Source organism: Podarcis erhardii (genome assembly GCF_964252035.2).
Source record: "Podarcis erhardii genome assembly, chromosome: 2".
In the NCBI taxonomy this organism is placed as follows: Eukaryota; Metazoa; Chordata; class Lepidosauria; order Squamata; family Lacertidae; genus Podarcis; species Podarcis erhardii.
The window spans coordinates 65,172,256-65,189,811 of NC_138498.1; the positions used below are offsets into that span (position 1 = coordinate 65,172,256).

Genomic DNA, 17,556 nt, shown 5'->3' on the forward strand with positions numbered 1-17,556 from the left:
TGAAAAATCCAGGTCCTGGGTGAAATGACTATATTTGGCAGAGCCAAGCACACCATGAGCCGAGCAGGGGAACAGATAAGGAAGGGCCATAGCCCTTGGATGCTTTGCATCAAAATGGTCATAGGTTCAATACCTTATGTCTCCTGGCTGATCTTCATGAAAATTTCTGCCCAGTATCCAATGGACATGGATAAAGAAAGCAACTGACATCTGCATGGTGCAGCTCAGACAGTACAGCATGAGACGCTTAATCTCAGGCTGTGGGTTCAAGCCCCACATTGAACAAAAAGATTCCTAGATGACCCCCGCCCCATGGTACATTCCAACCCTTTGATTCTACGAGTGAGGCTTTTTAAAGGGTTGGTCCTTGCAGAGGTGGGGGTGCCATTTGGGTTCTGAATTGGGCTGCAAAACGTCTTTGGGTACACTTATATATGGTTGAATTAATAAGACTTGTGAAATGTTACTTTTTTGCCTCAGAACTAAAGGTGTCAAGGTGGCCACACATCTGGATCCGGACTCAAGGTGCTGTGAATGTAAAAGTCTCTTAGAGATCATGGCACCACAAAAGCCCTCTTCAGATGTTAGGAGCTGTATGCTGTATGAGGTGTGGGGTCATGCACATCAAACAGGGTTCCTAATTGAGGAGAGGTTTGTAAGTGCGTTCAGACAAACATGCTTTAAAGGCACCCCTCAGACCTCACCACTTAATGTGGCAGTGGTGTGGCTGAGGCTCTCCCCCCCCCACAACACCATGTTTCTAGAGCATTTACACATTTATAATGCCTGGAGAAAGTAACAGATGCAACAAATAACGGGTGTCTTTTTTAAAAAAGCATTTCAGGTAGGGATTACGGCTGAAAGGGCACACAGAGTCCAGTTATTTGCAACAGAGTTTGAAAAAGTAATAGACTCATGCATAATGGGAAGCAGTAATCAGGAAATGTACAAATTCTGATTCACCCTGTTATAGTGGCAAGTGACTCAGAAGTGATTGCACCCTTGAATTAAATTTCCAATCTCAATTATTTCTATAATTCAGCAATACTGGGCTAGAAAAATCTAATCTGTGACTCAGCGAAGGGCTGCTCATTAGAAAATCAGCTCCACAATTAATGCACGGCTCCTTGTTTGAAAATATTAGAATATATTAGATATAGCATCACCCACAAATGGAGCAGAGAATTGGAGGAATAAAAAAGGTTTGAATATATTGAGGACATGTGTGTGTGTGTGTGTGTGTGTGTGTGTGTGTTGTGGGAAGGGAAGTTACTGATATTCTCATCTGATAAAGTTTATTTTGGAACTGAACATTGATGCTCCTTTGTTTGCCTTACATAGCTTGCCTCAAGCTATGAGCCAGTGTGGTGTAGTGGTTAAGAGCGGTAGACTCGTAATCTGGTGAACCGGGTTCGTGTCTCGGCTCCTCCACATGCAGCTGTTGGGTGACCTTGGGCTAGTCACACTTCTCTGAAGTCTCTCAGCCTCACTCACCTCACAGAGTGTTTGTTGTGGGGGAGGAAGGGAAAGGAAAATGTTAGCTGCTTTGAGACTCCTTAGGGGAGTGATAAAGCAGGATATCAAATCCAAACCCTTCTTCTTCTTCTTCAATAGGAAGAATAAGATTTGGTGGGCTTGATCCCATGTACAATTTTCACTGAATGGGTTGGGTTCATATTAAGGCCCAACAACTGGTTGCCACTTTGTTATCGGTAAAATACCTTCTGCCCAACCCTACTAGCCAATTTGGTTAAGTCCTTTGGAGTGGATTGGAACTGTTCTGTAAATCCTCTTGGTGTGTTTCTTTCCTACTTTTCAGTTGCAACTGGAATCGGGAATAAAGAGGTGAGACACAAGTGATGCATTGAACTATGGCCACATTTCATTAAGAACACCTGCAAGAAAATGAGAAGTCTGGGAAGCTAACTTAAACCTCAGCACTGTGAGAGCTGAACCCTGCCTGTTTCAATGAGCATGACAAAGCATAGCCCCAAAGCCTGGGCCCCACCTTGTGGTGAGTACGGAGACCTGCCTAGCCCATAACTCTTGAGCCGATGAAGCTGGAGAGCCTCAAGAACATTTTATAGTCAAGCTAAAGGGCCCACAGCCCAGAACAACTGGAAACAGGCTTCACCTTCAGATATGCCTAAGGGTGCTCGCCTGTTCCCTTATCTAACATTTTTTTCTTAACATTCCTGCCAAACAATGTGATTTAACAGCACCCATCCCTAGACTCCCTACTGTCCTCTAGTACAGTGCAGGTAAAACAACAACCATAGGAGCCAACTCCTCGGGGCTGAGGTCCGTTTGCCCCCTAATAAAATATTTGTTGGGGCTGCCCCACAAAGTTGAAAGGCATTGCCATTCAAATGGTGTGCATGCTCTGCTTCTTCTAATTGCCCCCCCCCCACATTATTCAAGTTGGCACTCCTGAAAACAACGAATGCCCAGCTTGGCCACTTTGTGGGCAGGCAAAAAATTACTACTTAGTTCTGAGGAGGAGGGTCGGCTGGGCAGGTGTAAAACAATGGTCAAAGAGGCCTCTAGGGGCACTGCCAAGGCTTGTTTAGGGTATGTTAATATATTGAGGCCGTTTTTTAGCCTTTTAATTTGAGGCATGAAGTTCTACTTAACAGTTTCTGAGTGTATCCATGATGATTCAGTGAATTTTGGAGGAAGAAAAGCAACATTCAGATCATATTAGGGAAGAATAATCATGGTGATATGATACAGCAGTAAATAAAGGAATTCTGCTGGTTTTCAATATTTTTGCCAGATCTCTTTTGGTAAGGGTACTTTAGACATTATTTTGTTAAAAACCCAGATGAGTCACCCCTGTTGTCCACAAGTTGGCATTCAGATGAAGAAACCTAATGCGAGAGGCAGGAGGTCGTGGGTCACTGCACACACCAACTTCTGAGATCTTAGAGACACATTTTCCAGAGTCTGAGATCAGAGATGTTGCTGCAGGCCAATAACTATAAATGCCTGCCTTGTGCATTACCTTTGTTCATTTAAGCAGACAGTCAAGGGCTACTGGACAATTCATGTGAATAAAATACATAACATCTGAACTGCCTCTAAGGAGAAACATATCACGTAGAAAGGGGCAAGGGGAATCAAAATGAAACCAATGAGCCTTTCAGTTTTGTGCATAGCACATGAGTGACCTCCAGTGGTGAAGATGTTGTACTGATATTTGTACTCCACAGAGCTGGTGAAGACAACGCGAGTAAAAAAAAATCACTTGAGGAGATAATGGTTTGGTTTAAGACAAGTACTCAAACCTGGCAACTTGGCCAAAAGAAAACCAAAGGCTAACAACACATCAAATATGTAGTATATATATAATGCAGATATGTAGTAACAGACATAGCTACTCTGTAAGATCACCTGTACAAACTTTGGGGCTTTGTACCACAATCCTATGCCTTGGCCTACTTTTTACTGCATCTGACAAGTGAACCTGTGGGGTAAAGCTGATCACCACTGCCCCACAACTGATGCAGCCCCTGTCCTTTCCCCTCCTCTCAGTTACAACTGCATACACTCCAATATTTACCTGATGAAAACAGGGACATCTTATTCCATACCCTCCAATATTTCTCTGATGAAAATAGGGGGTGTCCTATGGAAAAGTGGAACATTCCAGGATCAAATCAGAAACTGGGATGGCTTCTGTAAATCCGAGACTGTCCCTCGAAAAATAAGGACAATTGGAGGGCCTGCAGTTGGTGCAAGTTTATGTGGGCCTCCCAAATACTTGTGGTTCAAAATGGCTCATAGCATACTGTGCAGGCAGGAGGGGACAGGCAGTTAAATAGGAGAACAAGCTGGTTTCTCAAGTCCTTCCAGCTAGATTCATTGTCAAGGTTTCATACAGGCAAGGATTATGTGTTCATGGAAGGAAGAATCTTGCTACTTGGGCAGTGAATAGGCCTGGCAACTATTGTACCGTGTCATAAAACCATAACAAGGTCAGACTGGAAGATGCAATTGTCTTAAGGTGCCCCCCCCCCCATGTTGTTGAACTACAGCGTTCATCCTCCATTGCTATTTGCAGTGTTGACTGGGCTGATGAGAGTCAGAGTTCACCTGCACCTAGAGGCAAAAGAAACAACACAGCAGCCGTGTAATTTAAAAGAATGAAGGGTCTGAGAGCTCATTCATAACAATAAAAATGGAAGGGTACAACAGCAGCTACAGTATGAACTTGAAATGGATGGCATTTATCTTCTGAAATTCTTGACTTTCAGGAATGCTCAGAAGGAGGGGAAAGCAGGTTAAAAAGAAAACAGAAAGAAAGACTATTGATTGAGAGAGCATGATGCAGACACGCAAGTGGAGCTGAATTGCTTTTCTTTTTTGCCAAAGCAACTTAACATAGGCCAAGGCCCTCATTTTCTATTGACTGGAATAGTGTTTTACAAGTGCCCCTTCTGTCTGGGAGAGATATGAAATTTATCTGTAATTAACCTAATTTGGAGTTCAGCATGGGGAGAGATAATGAGCTGGAAATAACAAAAGGATACAAAGGAGGGGAGTTGCTAAGAAACGGATCCACTTGCCACAGCCGGGACAATCAGAGGAAGCAGTCTCCTTCCAAGCTAAATGGCTGAGTGACAGAACTCACATTGTAGTTGACCAGCATGGAAATGGCCTGGACCTGCCAGAGATGATTAGCTCTGATTGGTAAAGGAGAGAGTAGGAAGAGAGGGAGGACAGGGGAGGGGGAGGAGGGATGCTATGGAGAAGTTAAGGCAAAAATCGACAAGTCTACTTCTAAAAAAGGAATAGCTGAAATGGGAGAATACAGTGATAGCTATGGAGGCTTAAGGAACCTGAAACCTCCAGATGGACTCCAACTCCCATCCACCCTAGCCTACATGGCTAATGTTCAAGGATGATGTGAGTCTAAAACACCTTGTCCTATCCTGTTTCTGGCAATTGCATATCCAGAATAATCAGACAAGGCTCATGTCAACCAGGGCCACTACTGTCAAACTTTTAACACAACAGAACCTGCAGCAGCTGTAACACTTTGCAGCATACTCCTAATGCAGGATCTGCCTTTCAAGTGTCCCTGCTTTGAATTAGGGGGAGACTGTCAGCAGCTCGTCCTACACTCGAGTAGGACCCTGGTAGAGACACATCCCCGACTGGCATGTTCTCTCCCTCCTGGTCGATCGTTTGGGAGTTTCAAAAGCTTTCTTCAGCCCGAACATCACAGAGACCAATGCCAACAGACACCTGCACACTTAGGGATTTGCAGAGTCTTCACAGCTTGCGTAACAGACCTCAGCAACTCAGCATTTTGGCTAATCTACTTTATTTACATATAAACACACACAGAGCACTGCAACATGGCTCTCGCTCTCTCTCTAGCATCAGACAGCAAAGAGAACAAAGGACAATAGTCCCACTTCACGGAACACAGTAACACAAACAGCCTGTGTCCGTCACTTCCCACTCTGTGGAGTCAAAACACACACCATCACGTGATAGACAACAATCCCATGACTGCAATCATGGAGCAGGAATTCTAACGTCAACAACCATTCCTGTGAATTGAAGAAAGACTGTCCCACCCACTTGCCACACATTTGCAAGTGTAGATGGAGTCTTCCTGAGTCAATCCTCCCTCAAGCCACATGACTCTGGGTGAATGAGTCATGGCGGCCCAAAAAGAGTTGCACATTCCTGAGTCCCACAGCTCTGAGTGACAAGCCTTGGGACACCCCCCATGCCCTTAAAGGTGCTTCAGAGTGTACCTGTCTCTTTGTGTTACTTTTCCCACATAGCCCTCTCATTGTGACCAATTGACATGCTAAAAAGGATTTAAAATCCACTCCACAAAGCACTAATTGCTATGGCCCACCAGATGAACAGTATAGACCTGATAATAAAACAAAACAAATTTTCTCATCTTGTGCTAATTTGATTAAAAGGAAGAAATCCTACTCAGCCCATATGGGACCAGCTAATCCTACATCATAACCTTAGGCTGGATGACTGAGGGAGTGGCAAAAACTAGAGGCAGATTGGACTTAAATAGTCTGCCTTGGTTCTCTAAAAAGGTAAAGGTAAAGGACCCCTGGATGGCTAAGTCCAGTCAAAGGTGACTATGGGTTTACGGCACTCATCTCGCTTCAGGCCGAGGGAGCCAGCCTTTGTCCACAGACAGCTTTCTGGGTCATGTGGCCAGCATGACTAAACCGCTTTTGGTGCAACAGAACACCGTGACAGAAACCAGAGCGCACGGAAGCGCTGTTTACCTTCCCACCACAGCGGTACCTATTTATCTACTTGCGCTAGTGTGCTTTCGAACTGCCAGGTTGGCAGGAGCTGGGACAGAGCAACAGGAGCTCACTCCATCATGGGGATTCAAACCACTGACCTTCTGATCGGCAAGCCCAAGAGGCTCAGTAGTTTCTGTTGGAAAAACACCCACCGGGAAAGGTGCCAACTTCCCAACTTCCCAAGACACCAGAGAGTCTCTTCAGTGGTCACTCTCTGGCTGGAAACTGCCCTCAGCCCAGAGAGACCAGTAATAAGCGACCCCTCCATCCTGAGAGGAGCACACTCATATTCTGGTATCCCATCACAGAAGAAAGAGACAGTCAGTAGTCTAAACACTACTTTATTTACAGACTGTACATGGAGCTCTCATCCGACATGTCTGCTCTCCTGAGCAGCTAGCACAGAAGTCTGACTCGACTCACACTTCAACTCAGAAGCGAAAGTAACTCTCCAGTTACATGAGAACAAGCAGAGACTTCCTGTCTCACGCTCACAGACATCACATGATGTAAACAACCATTGTGCTGCTCCTTGCAGCTGGTGAGATATAAAAATCCCAACAGTTTCGACCACAGTGCCACCTGCACGACTCTCTACCTTCAGGCAGCATTGGGGTGCAGCATGGAATTCACACATTACTCCTGACATGTGCCTCATCCCCATCTAGGCTGGCTGCTGTTCTGCCCTAGCGTAAACCTATTGGGGCTGCGGGGAAAGAGTGGGTTTGGACTGACTTTCAGATGATGCCTGCACAGGGCTGTGACTACTATCTCGTCTGCAACAAGCCTGCTAATAACTGGTTATCTAGTGGACCACAGAAGACTGTTTTCATATGTACACACTATGTCTTTAAAGCACATTGTTTCCCTCTGAGAATTTTGGGCACTGCAGTTTACACTTCACAGATTTCAATTACCAGCAATGCTTAACATACTATAGTGCCCACCATTTTTTGAGGGAAAGAATGTGCTTTGAATGCGCTTTGAAAGTACGCTGTGTACACAGCCTTGCCAGTGCCATGGCAGGAGAAGCGGTGCCTCAGCTTTCCCATTGGTTGCTTCTTAGGGGCTCAGTTCTGCTGCAAGAGCATCTGCTGCACGATATTGCAATGGAATATAATTGCAGACTAGCCAGCTGCCCCCATTCCTTTGAGTGGAGCATGGCTTGGGATGGTCTATAAGAACCCAAGTGAGAACTTTGTATCTGTCTCATTTGCAATATTCCTTGCATAGGATACTCCAGCTGGAGGTGATTCTTTCATGCATTTATCAGCGAGCAGCTTTCCTTTTCACCCTGAGAAACGGTACACAAATGATCCAAGGAACTTACAAAGCCTGCTTAAAATAAAATGAGTCAACAGTCATGAAAATTTAAGCAAATACATAAGTGATGATTATCACTGAGTTGTGTGAATTGTTGGAACTGCCTAGCGAACAGTGGCATGGCACTTTCCCTACCAGTCAGACCTCTTTAAAGGGGACTTGAGTATTTTTTCCTGCTATTTCTTGCTGATACAATGGAAAAGGTTATCCAGGTAATTGAAAACGGGACTTGAATACAAATGAAGTTTCTCTTATCGTTTGCCAAACCTAGTTGCTTGAAGTTGAAGGCAAGAGAGTAAAGTATTGTGAGGCTTGGACAGAATCCCCTATATTTTATGCCATTCATCAGATGAAGGAATAAATCTGAGAAAAATCAAACAGACTTAAGGGCAGACATTTTAAAGCTGTGGTCCCCAACATGGTACCCATGGCACTGCCCTTGTTGCCCACCAGAGGTCCACTGCTCTTTCCAGTTGTTGTTTTTAAGTGAGGGTTGCTGGGGGGGGGGTGGTTATTGGCTGTGAGGGATTGCCTGTTTTGGGGTGGGGATGTTTCTTACATTTTTGTGTTTTATTTGTTATTTGGGGCTGTAAGGGTTTGGGGGTGGGGCACTGAGCATTGGCAATTTTTCTTCTGTGAAATGGTTATTATATGGTGCTCCAAACATTTTATTAGATTTCCGAATGTGCCCCTGGGCCTCAAAACAGTGGCATAGCATGGGGGGGCTGGAGGGGCCATACCCCCAGGCACATTTTTGGGAGGGGGCTTAACCAGGTGCTCCCACAACAGGCTCCCATCGGAGCCTGGCTCCAGCGTGCAAGGGAGCTGCCAAGGCAGCTTTCTCGCACCCAGTCACAGCTCGTCTCCTGGGTCAGTTCTGACTCAAGGGAGCAGTGGAGGAGAGTTGGTAGCTGCTTTGCCACCTATGTGAGTGAATAACCTCCTAATTCCTGCTAGCTAGCACCCCACACTCCATCTTTCCTTTTAGTCCAGTCCACTTTGGATAGCCCAGTTTCATGAGCTCCTGAAATAAGGACTTGTTCACACAAAGGGTAGCCAGATGTTTTTCTTGGCCCTTTAGGTGAAGGGTTATCACAGGACAATCATGTATTGGGAGTCCTCTGTTGGCTGCCTGGTCCAAATTCTAAGAAGACACCTAAGAAGAGAAAGCAAGGGGGCCTTGAGGTTGCCCATCAACTGTGAGAACTTGGACAACACATACAGGTCATCTGGTAAATCCACTCCCAACATAAGGAGGGGGGGTTGCGGGCTCACGCCCACCAACATCTGCGCAGGGGAAGATCATTTCTAACACTTTTCACCATTGGTAGAAAGTTAACTTTAAGTAATTGTGTCCATGATTTTGTGATGTTGATTCCTAAATATTTATTATATTGTGGACAGTGTTTGTATTTTTGCTTGTACTTCTGAGGGGACATTCAGAAGTTGTTTGGATTTTGTTTTATTGATGGTCAACCCAGCTATTTTCCCACATGGTGGTTTCCGACCACAACGTCTCCAGATCCGAGACCATCAGGGCAATGTCATCAGCTAGGAGGTTCAATGGTATTCTATGTCCATTTCTTAATATTCCTTTTATTTTATGATTAGGTTGAATAGCATTACCCAATGGTTCCATTGATAGTGCAAATAACGATGATAAGATGTGATCTTTGTTTGATGCCTCTTTGTATGTTCATATATTCTAAGTCTTGTCCATTCACCCAGACCACTTTGCTATTGCTATATATATATATATATATATAGCAATAGCATATATATATATATATACAGTCTTTTGGTGTCCTCGGGTGTCTTCCCGTGTAAAAGTTGGGGTGTCTAGGCGACGTTTCGACGAGGTCTCACTCGTCATCTTCAGGCTGGTGCTTTCGGCTTCTTGTTACTGGAACAGAGCAGGATCTCAGTGTTTGAGTTCCTATAAATACTGTAGAGGGGGTGTGGTGTATAGCCTCCAATGTTCTGGGCAGAGAGGAAGTTCCCAGGCTAGTGTGCCTTTTCTTCTTTTGTTCCTTAATTACTTGAGAGATATCTTGAGTGATTTCTTGAGTGATATCCTGAGTACCACTTAGGTGGGTCATTAGGTGTGGATTAGTTGTTAAAGTCTTTGTGTCTTGACCTCTTGAACTTTGTGAAGAGTTTTCCTGAGAAGATGGCTGTACTGTACTTAGTTGTGCTCTGGCTTGGCTTCGTGTATAGGGGCGAGCTGTGGTTTTGTGGCTTGTGTCAGCCAGATCTGTGTAGGGATTGCAGGGGGGTGCAGCATCCGGAGGTGCCACCATGGATTGGCTACTGGATGGTGTCTGTAATTCATCTGTGGAGAGGGTCTGGGTTTGGGTCTGGTGTGGTTGATTGGTGTTGGCGTTCTGTGTGCCTCTGGATCTGGTGTCAGTTTTTGTGGGGAGGGCTAATTTCCAGATGTCTGGCAAGCGGGATGTGTCGTCACGCTTGTTCATGTTGTGAGGGTGTTTCTCTATCTCGATGGCTTCCATGATTATTCTCTTGTGGTGATGTTCCGTGTTAAAGAGCAATTTGGAATCTGCAAAATTAATTTCGTGTCCTGTTTCTTTCATGTGTTGGAAAAGAGAGGAAGTTTTTTCTTCTTTTTTGACGGCATTCTTGTGTTCTGCGATACGTGCATTTATTCGTCTGTTTGTTTGTCCAATGTACGTGGCTGGGCAGACTTTGCAGGGTATTTCATAGATCCCTTGGTTTTCCAACTGGATTTTATCCTTGGGGTTTCTGAGGATATTGGCTATTTTTTGGTTGGTGCAAAAGGCTGTTTTGATATTGTGTTTATGGAGGATTTTGCTAATTTTATCTGTAGTGCCCTTGATATAAGGAAGGAGGGCCATGCCATTGTTTTCTTCTGTGTCTTGGTTTTTGGGGGGTGTTTCCTTTTGGATTAGCTTCGTAATCCTGTTTTGCTGGTATCCATTGGCAATTAACACGTTTGAGAGATTCTGTAACTCAGTTGTCAAGTGGTCTTTGTCAGCCAGGCGTTTGGTTCTGGAGATGAGAGTCTTGGCTACGGAGTTTATTTGTGCAGGGTGGTGGTGTGATTGTGCATGTAAGTAGCGGTTGGTGTGTGTTTTTTTCCGGTAGATAGTGTGTCCTAGGGAGCCATCAGGTTTTTTGTAGATTAGGACGTCAAGGAAGGGAAGTTGGTTGTTGGCTTCTATTTCCATAGTGAATTGTATTTTGGGGTGTAAGTTGTTGAGATGTGTGAGGAAGCTATCCAGTTTTTCCTTCCCGTGTGGCCAAATTACAAAGGTGTCGTCAACATATCTGAGCCAAAGTTTGGGTTTGTGTTCTGACTTGTCTAAAGCATTGGTTTCAAAGTGTTCCATGTACAGGTTTGCGATGACCGGTGAGAGGGGTGATCCCATAGGTGCTCCTTCTATCTGTTTGTATCTTTGTCCATTGTGGATGAAGTACGTGTTGGTTAGGCAGTGGTTGGTCAGGTCCAAGATGTATTCGGGGGGATTGTATTTGTTTTGAATAGCTGTCAAGGCTTCATTAATGGGCACTTGTGTGAAGAGAGATACAACATCGAAGCTCACAAGTAGGTCATTAGGATGTAGGTTTTGCTTCTTTATTGTTTCTATGAACTGGAAGGAGTTTGGTACGTGTGAAGAGATGGATTCTGCATAGGGCTGAAGTTGCTTGGCGAGAAATTTAGCGAGATTTTGTAGAGGTGAGCCTATGGAGCTGACTATTGGTCTGAGTGGTGTTCCTTCTTTGTGTATCTTGGGGAGGCCGTAGAGTTTGGGGCATCTGGATGATTTTTCTCTGGGGATGATTCTTAGCTGGATTTCTTCACTGATAGGAGAGGCTTTTATTTTGGATTTGGTGGTTTTTTCCAGGTAGGTGGTGGGATCTGTTTTTATAGGTTTGTAGGCAGGATCTTGGAGTAGATTTGATAGTTTTGCTTGGTAGTCCGATGTGTTCATCACCACTGTGGCATTACCTTTGTCTGCTGGGAGAATGATTATGTTGTTGTCTTTCCTCAGGTTGGTGAGTGCTTTCTGTTCTTCTTTGTGTAAATTGCTTCTGGGTGGTTTGCTGGAGCAGAGGATGTTGGTGACTTCAAGTCTGATTTTATTGGCTTCATCTGGGTTGATTTTGGTTAGGCTAGCTTCGACTCCGCATATGATGTTTTCCGTGGGGATGCGTCTCGGGGCGACTGCAAAGTTGAAACCTTTGGAGAGTACTTTGGTTTCAGTTGTGGTGAGGATCCTGTCTGATATGTTATGTACTGTTTGTTTCATGGGTTGCTGTGGAGCCTTGACAGCTATTCAAAACAAATACTGAAACAAATACTGAAACAAAACAAAACAAAACAAAACAAAACAAATAATGAAGCCTTGACAGCTATTCAAAACAAATACAATCCCCCCGAATACATCTTGGACCTGACCAACCACTGCCTAACCAACACGTACTTCATCCACAATGGACAAAGATACAAACAGATAGAAGGAGCACCTATGGGATCACCCCTCTCACCGGTCATCGCAAACCTGTACATGGAACACTTTGAAACCAATGCTTTAGACAAGTCAGAACACAAACCCAAACTTTGGCTCAGATATGTTGACGACACCTTTGTAATTTGGCCACACGGGAAGGAAAAACTGGATAGCTTCCTCACACATCTCAACAACTTACACCCCAAAATACAATTCACTATGGAAATAGAAGCCAACAACCAACTTCCCTTCCTTGACGTCCTAATCTACAAAAAACCTGATGGCTCCCTAGGACACACTATCTACCGGAAAAAAACACACACCAACCGCTACTTACATGCACAATCACACCACCACCCTGCACAAATAAACTCCGTAGCCAAGACTCTCATCTCCAGAACCAAACGCCTGGCTGACAAAGACCACTTGACAACTGAGTTACAGAATCTCTCAAACGTGTTAATTGCCAATGGATACCAGCAAAACAGGATTACGAAGCTAATCCAAAAGGAAACACCCCCCAAAAACCAAGACACAGAAGAAAACAATGGCATGGCCCTCCTTCCTTATATCAAGGGCACTACAGATAAAATTAGCAAAATCCTCCATAAACACAATATCAAAACAGCCTTTTGCACCAACCAAAAAATAGCCAATATCCTCAGAAACCCCAAGGATAAAATCCAGTTGGAAAACCAAGGGATCTATGAAATACCCTGCAAAGTCTGCCCAGCCACGTACATTGGACAAACAAACAGACGAATAAATGCACGTATCGCAGAACACAAGAATGCCGTCAAAAAAGAAGAAAAAACTTCCTCTCTTTTCCAACACATGAAAGAAACAGGACACGAAATTAATTTTGCAGATTCCAAATTGCTCTTTAACACGGAACATCACCACAAGAGAATAATCATGGAAGCCATCGAGATAGAGAAACACCCTCACAACATGAACAAGCGTGACGACACATCCCGCTTGCCAGACATCTGGAAATTAGCCCTCCCCACAAAAACTGACACCAGATCCAGAGGCACACAGAACGCCAACACCAATCAACCACACCAGACCCAAACCCAGACCCTCTCCACAGATGAATTACAGACACCATCCAGTAGCCAATCCATGGTGGCACCTCCGGATGCTGCACCCCCCTGCAATCCCTACACAGATCTGGCTGACACAAGCCACAAAACCACAGCTCGCCCCTATACACGAAGCCAAGCCAGAGCACAACTAAGTACATTACAGCCATCTTCTCAGGAAAACTCTTCACAAAGTTCAAGAGGTCAAGACACAAAGACTTTAACAACTAATCCACACCTAATGACCCACCTAAGTGGTACTCAGGATATCACTCAAGAAATCACTCAAGATATCTCTCAAGTAATTAAGGAACAAAAGAAGAAAAGGCACACTAGCCTGGGAACTTCCTCTCTGCCCAGAACATTGGAGGCTATACACCACACCCCCTCTACAGTATTTATAGGAACTCAAACACTGAGATCCTGCTCTGTTCCAGTAACAAGAAGCCGAAAGCACCAGCCTGAAGATGACGAGTGAGACCTCGTCGAAACGTCGCCTAGACACCCCAACTTTTACACGGGAAGACACCCGAGGACACCAAAACCTGCATTCCTGTACCCGTGAAAATCTACGAAAGCAAATATATACAGTCATATATATATATGACTGTATATATATATATGACATGTATATATATATATATATACAGTCATACCTCGGGTTACAGCCACTTCAGGTTGCGTTTTTTTGGGTTACGGGTTGCCGAAACATGGAAGTACCAGAACAGGTTACTTCTGGTTTTCAGCGGTCATGCATGCGCAGAAGCGCTAAATCACAACCTGTGTGTGCGCAGTGTGAACGCTGCGGGTTGTGAACATGCATCCCGCATGGATCATGTTTGCAACCTGAGCGTCCACTGTATATTTAAAAAATAGTATAAAGTCATTTCCAAAGTTCATTTTAGATAATAATTGGAATAAATATCCCCAGTTGTCTTTCCTGGAGCAGGAGCACATACATTTCCCCATTCTCTGTTATAAAGAATGGCAGCATGTTGAGGCACAGCCTACAGCCTTTCAGCATTATGTCTGCGGCTCTGGAAATTTCCATGGTACATGTAAGCTTACTGGAAAGTGAGTCACTGATATTAGAAGGACCATTAACTTTTTGCTCTGATTTAGCTCACCAAATTCTCCAAAGAGATTTTGCCTTCCACTTTAACCTGCTTAAGGGAAAGCCAGAGTGCAATTGCTACCTACTGTAAGTGATTGCACAGTTCGTGGCTGTGAAGCTACTCACCGTTCTGTTCAAAGAAAGAAAGTTTCATTCCAGTGCTGTAGACAGAATCCTTTTGGTCACCACAGGGATCCATAGTGGAGAACAGTACAGGTTGTTTGTTGTTGTTTTTTAAACTTTCCAACAATGGATCTCGTTAAAGGTCAATGCAGTAGTATACCACATCATAGGAAATCTGCCTTAAGAGTGTCACACCCAAATTCTGTCTTAAATAGGAGCACTAACTAATGCAAAACACAGACACACAACACACAACTTTAGAATGTTAAGCCCATCTCCCTATTTATGAACCCAAGACAATATTTGATTGGTTGGTTGTTTACTTAATTTCTATACTGCTTAATATATTGAAAATATTTCTAAGCAGTGTACTGAAAACTGAAGCAACAACAGGCAACTTAAACAAAATATTGCAAAAACACAGTTGCATATAAAAATCTTACAATACAAAGTTACTAATATATATATAAACCAATATCAATTCATTTTCCTTCTGACACATCCTCCCATTCAGCCTATGGGTTCTCACCTAGAGTCCAGACAACAACGGCCACTAGTTTTACTCTGTAAGTTAGGTAAGTAAGTCATGGGCATGGTTGATGTCCAGCCTGGTGCACTTCTGTGAGGTTGGAATTCCACAATTCAAGGATTGCCATTCCTTGCACTTCTGAGGGTAGTGGAACTACCAAGAAAGTCCCCACTGCAGATTTTAGCACCTAAGGTTGGTAGAGATAGAGGTTATCTTTCAGCTATTTGGGGCGTAAGAATATCAGGAACATATTGGGATGCATTCATACATCTGGTTTCCATTGACTTTCCAATGAAAAAAAAATCACATGAGAGTTTTGGATATAGGCAGTGCTTTTTTTCTTTAAAAAAATGTTTAGGGGTATTCTCATTTTCACGCAAGAAAATCACCATTTTATAGTTCAGATAGGGGGAAATATAGTAAATGGACAAAAGTACAAAGATTCACAAAATGCTTAGGGGTATGCGTGCCCCCAGAAAAAAAAGTACTGGATGTAGGAAAGCAGAAATATTACTCCCGAACAGCCAGGGTCAGCATCTTCAGCCTCAAGCATCTGGACTCTCCTAGTCATGGCATGATTGTGCCATTTTGCCCAAGAAGTCGAGGTTCAGAGAGGCCATCCCAGCTGGTTGAAGTAACCTGGTAGCCATTCCTCCCCTAAAGAAAAAAAGACAGACCTCTGGATCTATCATTTCCTCTGGTGGTGAGGCAAAAAAGGCAGTGAAGCAGTCGGTTGCATTAACAAATCCAAGCAGGGAGAAATGGGTACCAATTGGAATCATCAGAGTAGCCAGCTGCAGCTTACCAGTTTTCCCTCCTGATTATAATAGTAGACTTCACAGCTTGCACAATTTGAGCTTTCTTTCTTTCTTTCTTTCTTTCTTTCTTTCTTTCTTTCTTTCTTTCTTTCTTTCCTTCTTTCTTTCTTTTTTGGCAAATACCCTCAGATGATCTAGGATGAATGTGATGATCAGAATTGTCATAGGTGACATACCAAAATTGTGCTATATTTTTAAATTGAGCCATTCTGGATGGGCAGTTTTGAAAATTACAGATGGTGTGTGTTTCCGAAGCATTTTTCAAATAGGACTGTGAGCAGAGAAGCAAGGAAGCCACTTACTGAGAGGTACAAGGGAGCTTGTTTGGTAAAGGGAAAATAGCTTTTGACAAATTCAGTGAGTAATCTCATTGCTAGTTCTGTAGGATATTATCTTGAATTCCTTATGGCTTAAAACATGCCAAGCTTAAGAAGACTGGGATAAAGAATTGCCTTTGATATCACCATAAAGCAGGAGCTGCTCCATGTTATTGGGGAATTTCTTTTATCCTTAGTTTTAGTAATATGGATTTTGATCCTTGCAGCTTTTATTGTTTGTGAGCTGCTTTGGATGGGTTTCATGTGGGAAAATGGCAAATCATTGGTCACTCGCAAAAGTCTAGTGTCTGTAGAAATCCAAACTTTTGTTGATCTGAAAAGATTCCACCAAACCTGATACAAAGAGTGTGTTTCAGAAAGAGTATGGCTGGGTTTACAAAGAAACAATGTGTTCAGGCAGTTGATTTCAGACTCAGAAAGACACCATTTTCCTTTCTCCATCTTTGATTACCCTAGGGCCAAGCTAGACATGACATTAATGATCTGAGTGTGATTAATGCTTACATTTTTAAAAATGAAAATAGCATGGGGAACTGAGAAACATCTGGACCAGGGTAGATGGGGAAATGAACCTCCCTCCCTCCACTGTGGCCCCAACCAAAACTGTCCCCCTGAAGCTTCTATTTACATTGATAGGGAAACCTCTGTTGCCCTGTTTACACCAATAGTAGCTGGAGAAGGCAGTTCTGTTTGTTGTACTGAAACCAATGAATTTTTTGTGGCATTTTGCTAAGTTCTGAATAATGTATACATTTTGGCTGCATACACATGCACCATTCTAACCCAGGGTAGATGCAGGCAAAAGATCATAGGCAAGCGGTAGCAGCAAGTGGTGGGCAGAGGCAGGCTGGCAGCCCCTAGCAGGCAGCAGCAGTAGCAGCAGCAACAGGAAGATAGATACCAGCAGGTGCCAGGAGCATGCAAATAGGTGGGCAGCATAGGCAGAATGCTGCCAGTAGCAGTAATTGATATACACAAGCTCGCTTAAGTCTTTTGACACAAGGCCCTGCAATATCGTGGGAAGCATGGTGCAAGCATCAGCAATTCTTGGGTTATGGTGGGGTGGATACTTTTGACTCTAGGCCCCATCAGATGGGGGCAGTGTCATTTTAGCCAGATGCACAGAATGTACTCAGAAGTACACCCCACTGAGTTTAGCAGGGAAGTATTCAGTGGTGGTGCTTGCCCACAGACTTTAAAAGTACTTAATTTATGTTGTTCTGCCAGAGAAACCATTGCCTCCCTGCTGCTCAGTATGGCTTTGATATGCTTTGATGAGCAAGCAGTTGGTGTTTCAAATAATTAGAAGTCCATTAGTTGTAACAAAGGAAATGCAACAGGAATTCGGAAGATGGGTAAGGTTGTCAAAACAAATAAATTTATTACATACCAATATAATTTACAACCAGATGTTAATGATATGTTTACATGGAAAAC

The 17,556-nt window shown here is 43.7% G+C and overlaps 1 protein-coding gene across 1 annotated transcript in view; it reads left to right on the forward strand.

The window, feature by feature from the left end:
• LOC309336092 (uncharacterized protein) overlaps positions 1-13,775 on the forward strand; it is a 378,925-nt gene extending 365,150 nt beyond the window's left edge. Inside the window, exon 2 of the mRNA XM_081851542.1 lies at positions 12,126-13,775. Within this exon, the coding sequence (XP_081707668.1) occupies positions 12,131-13,675 (1,545 nt within the window). The 5' untranslated portion in view covers positions 12,126-12,130 and the 3' untranslated portion in view covers positions 13,676-13,775. The remainder of the gene's footprint in view (positions 1-12,125) is intronic.
• The last annotated feature ends 3,781 nt before the right edge of the window (positions 13,776-17,556 follow it).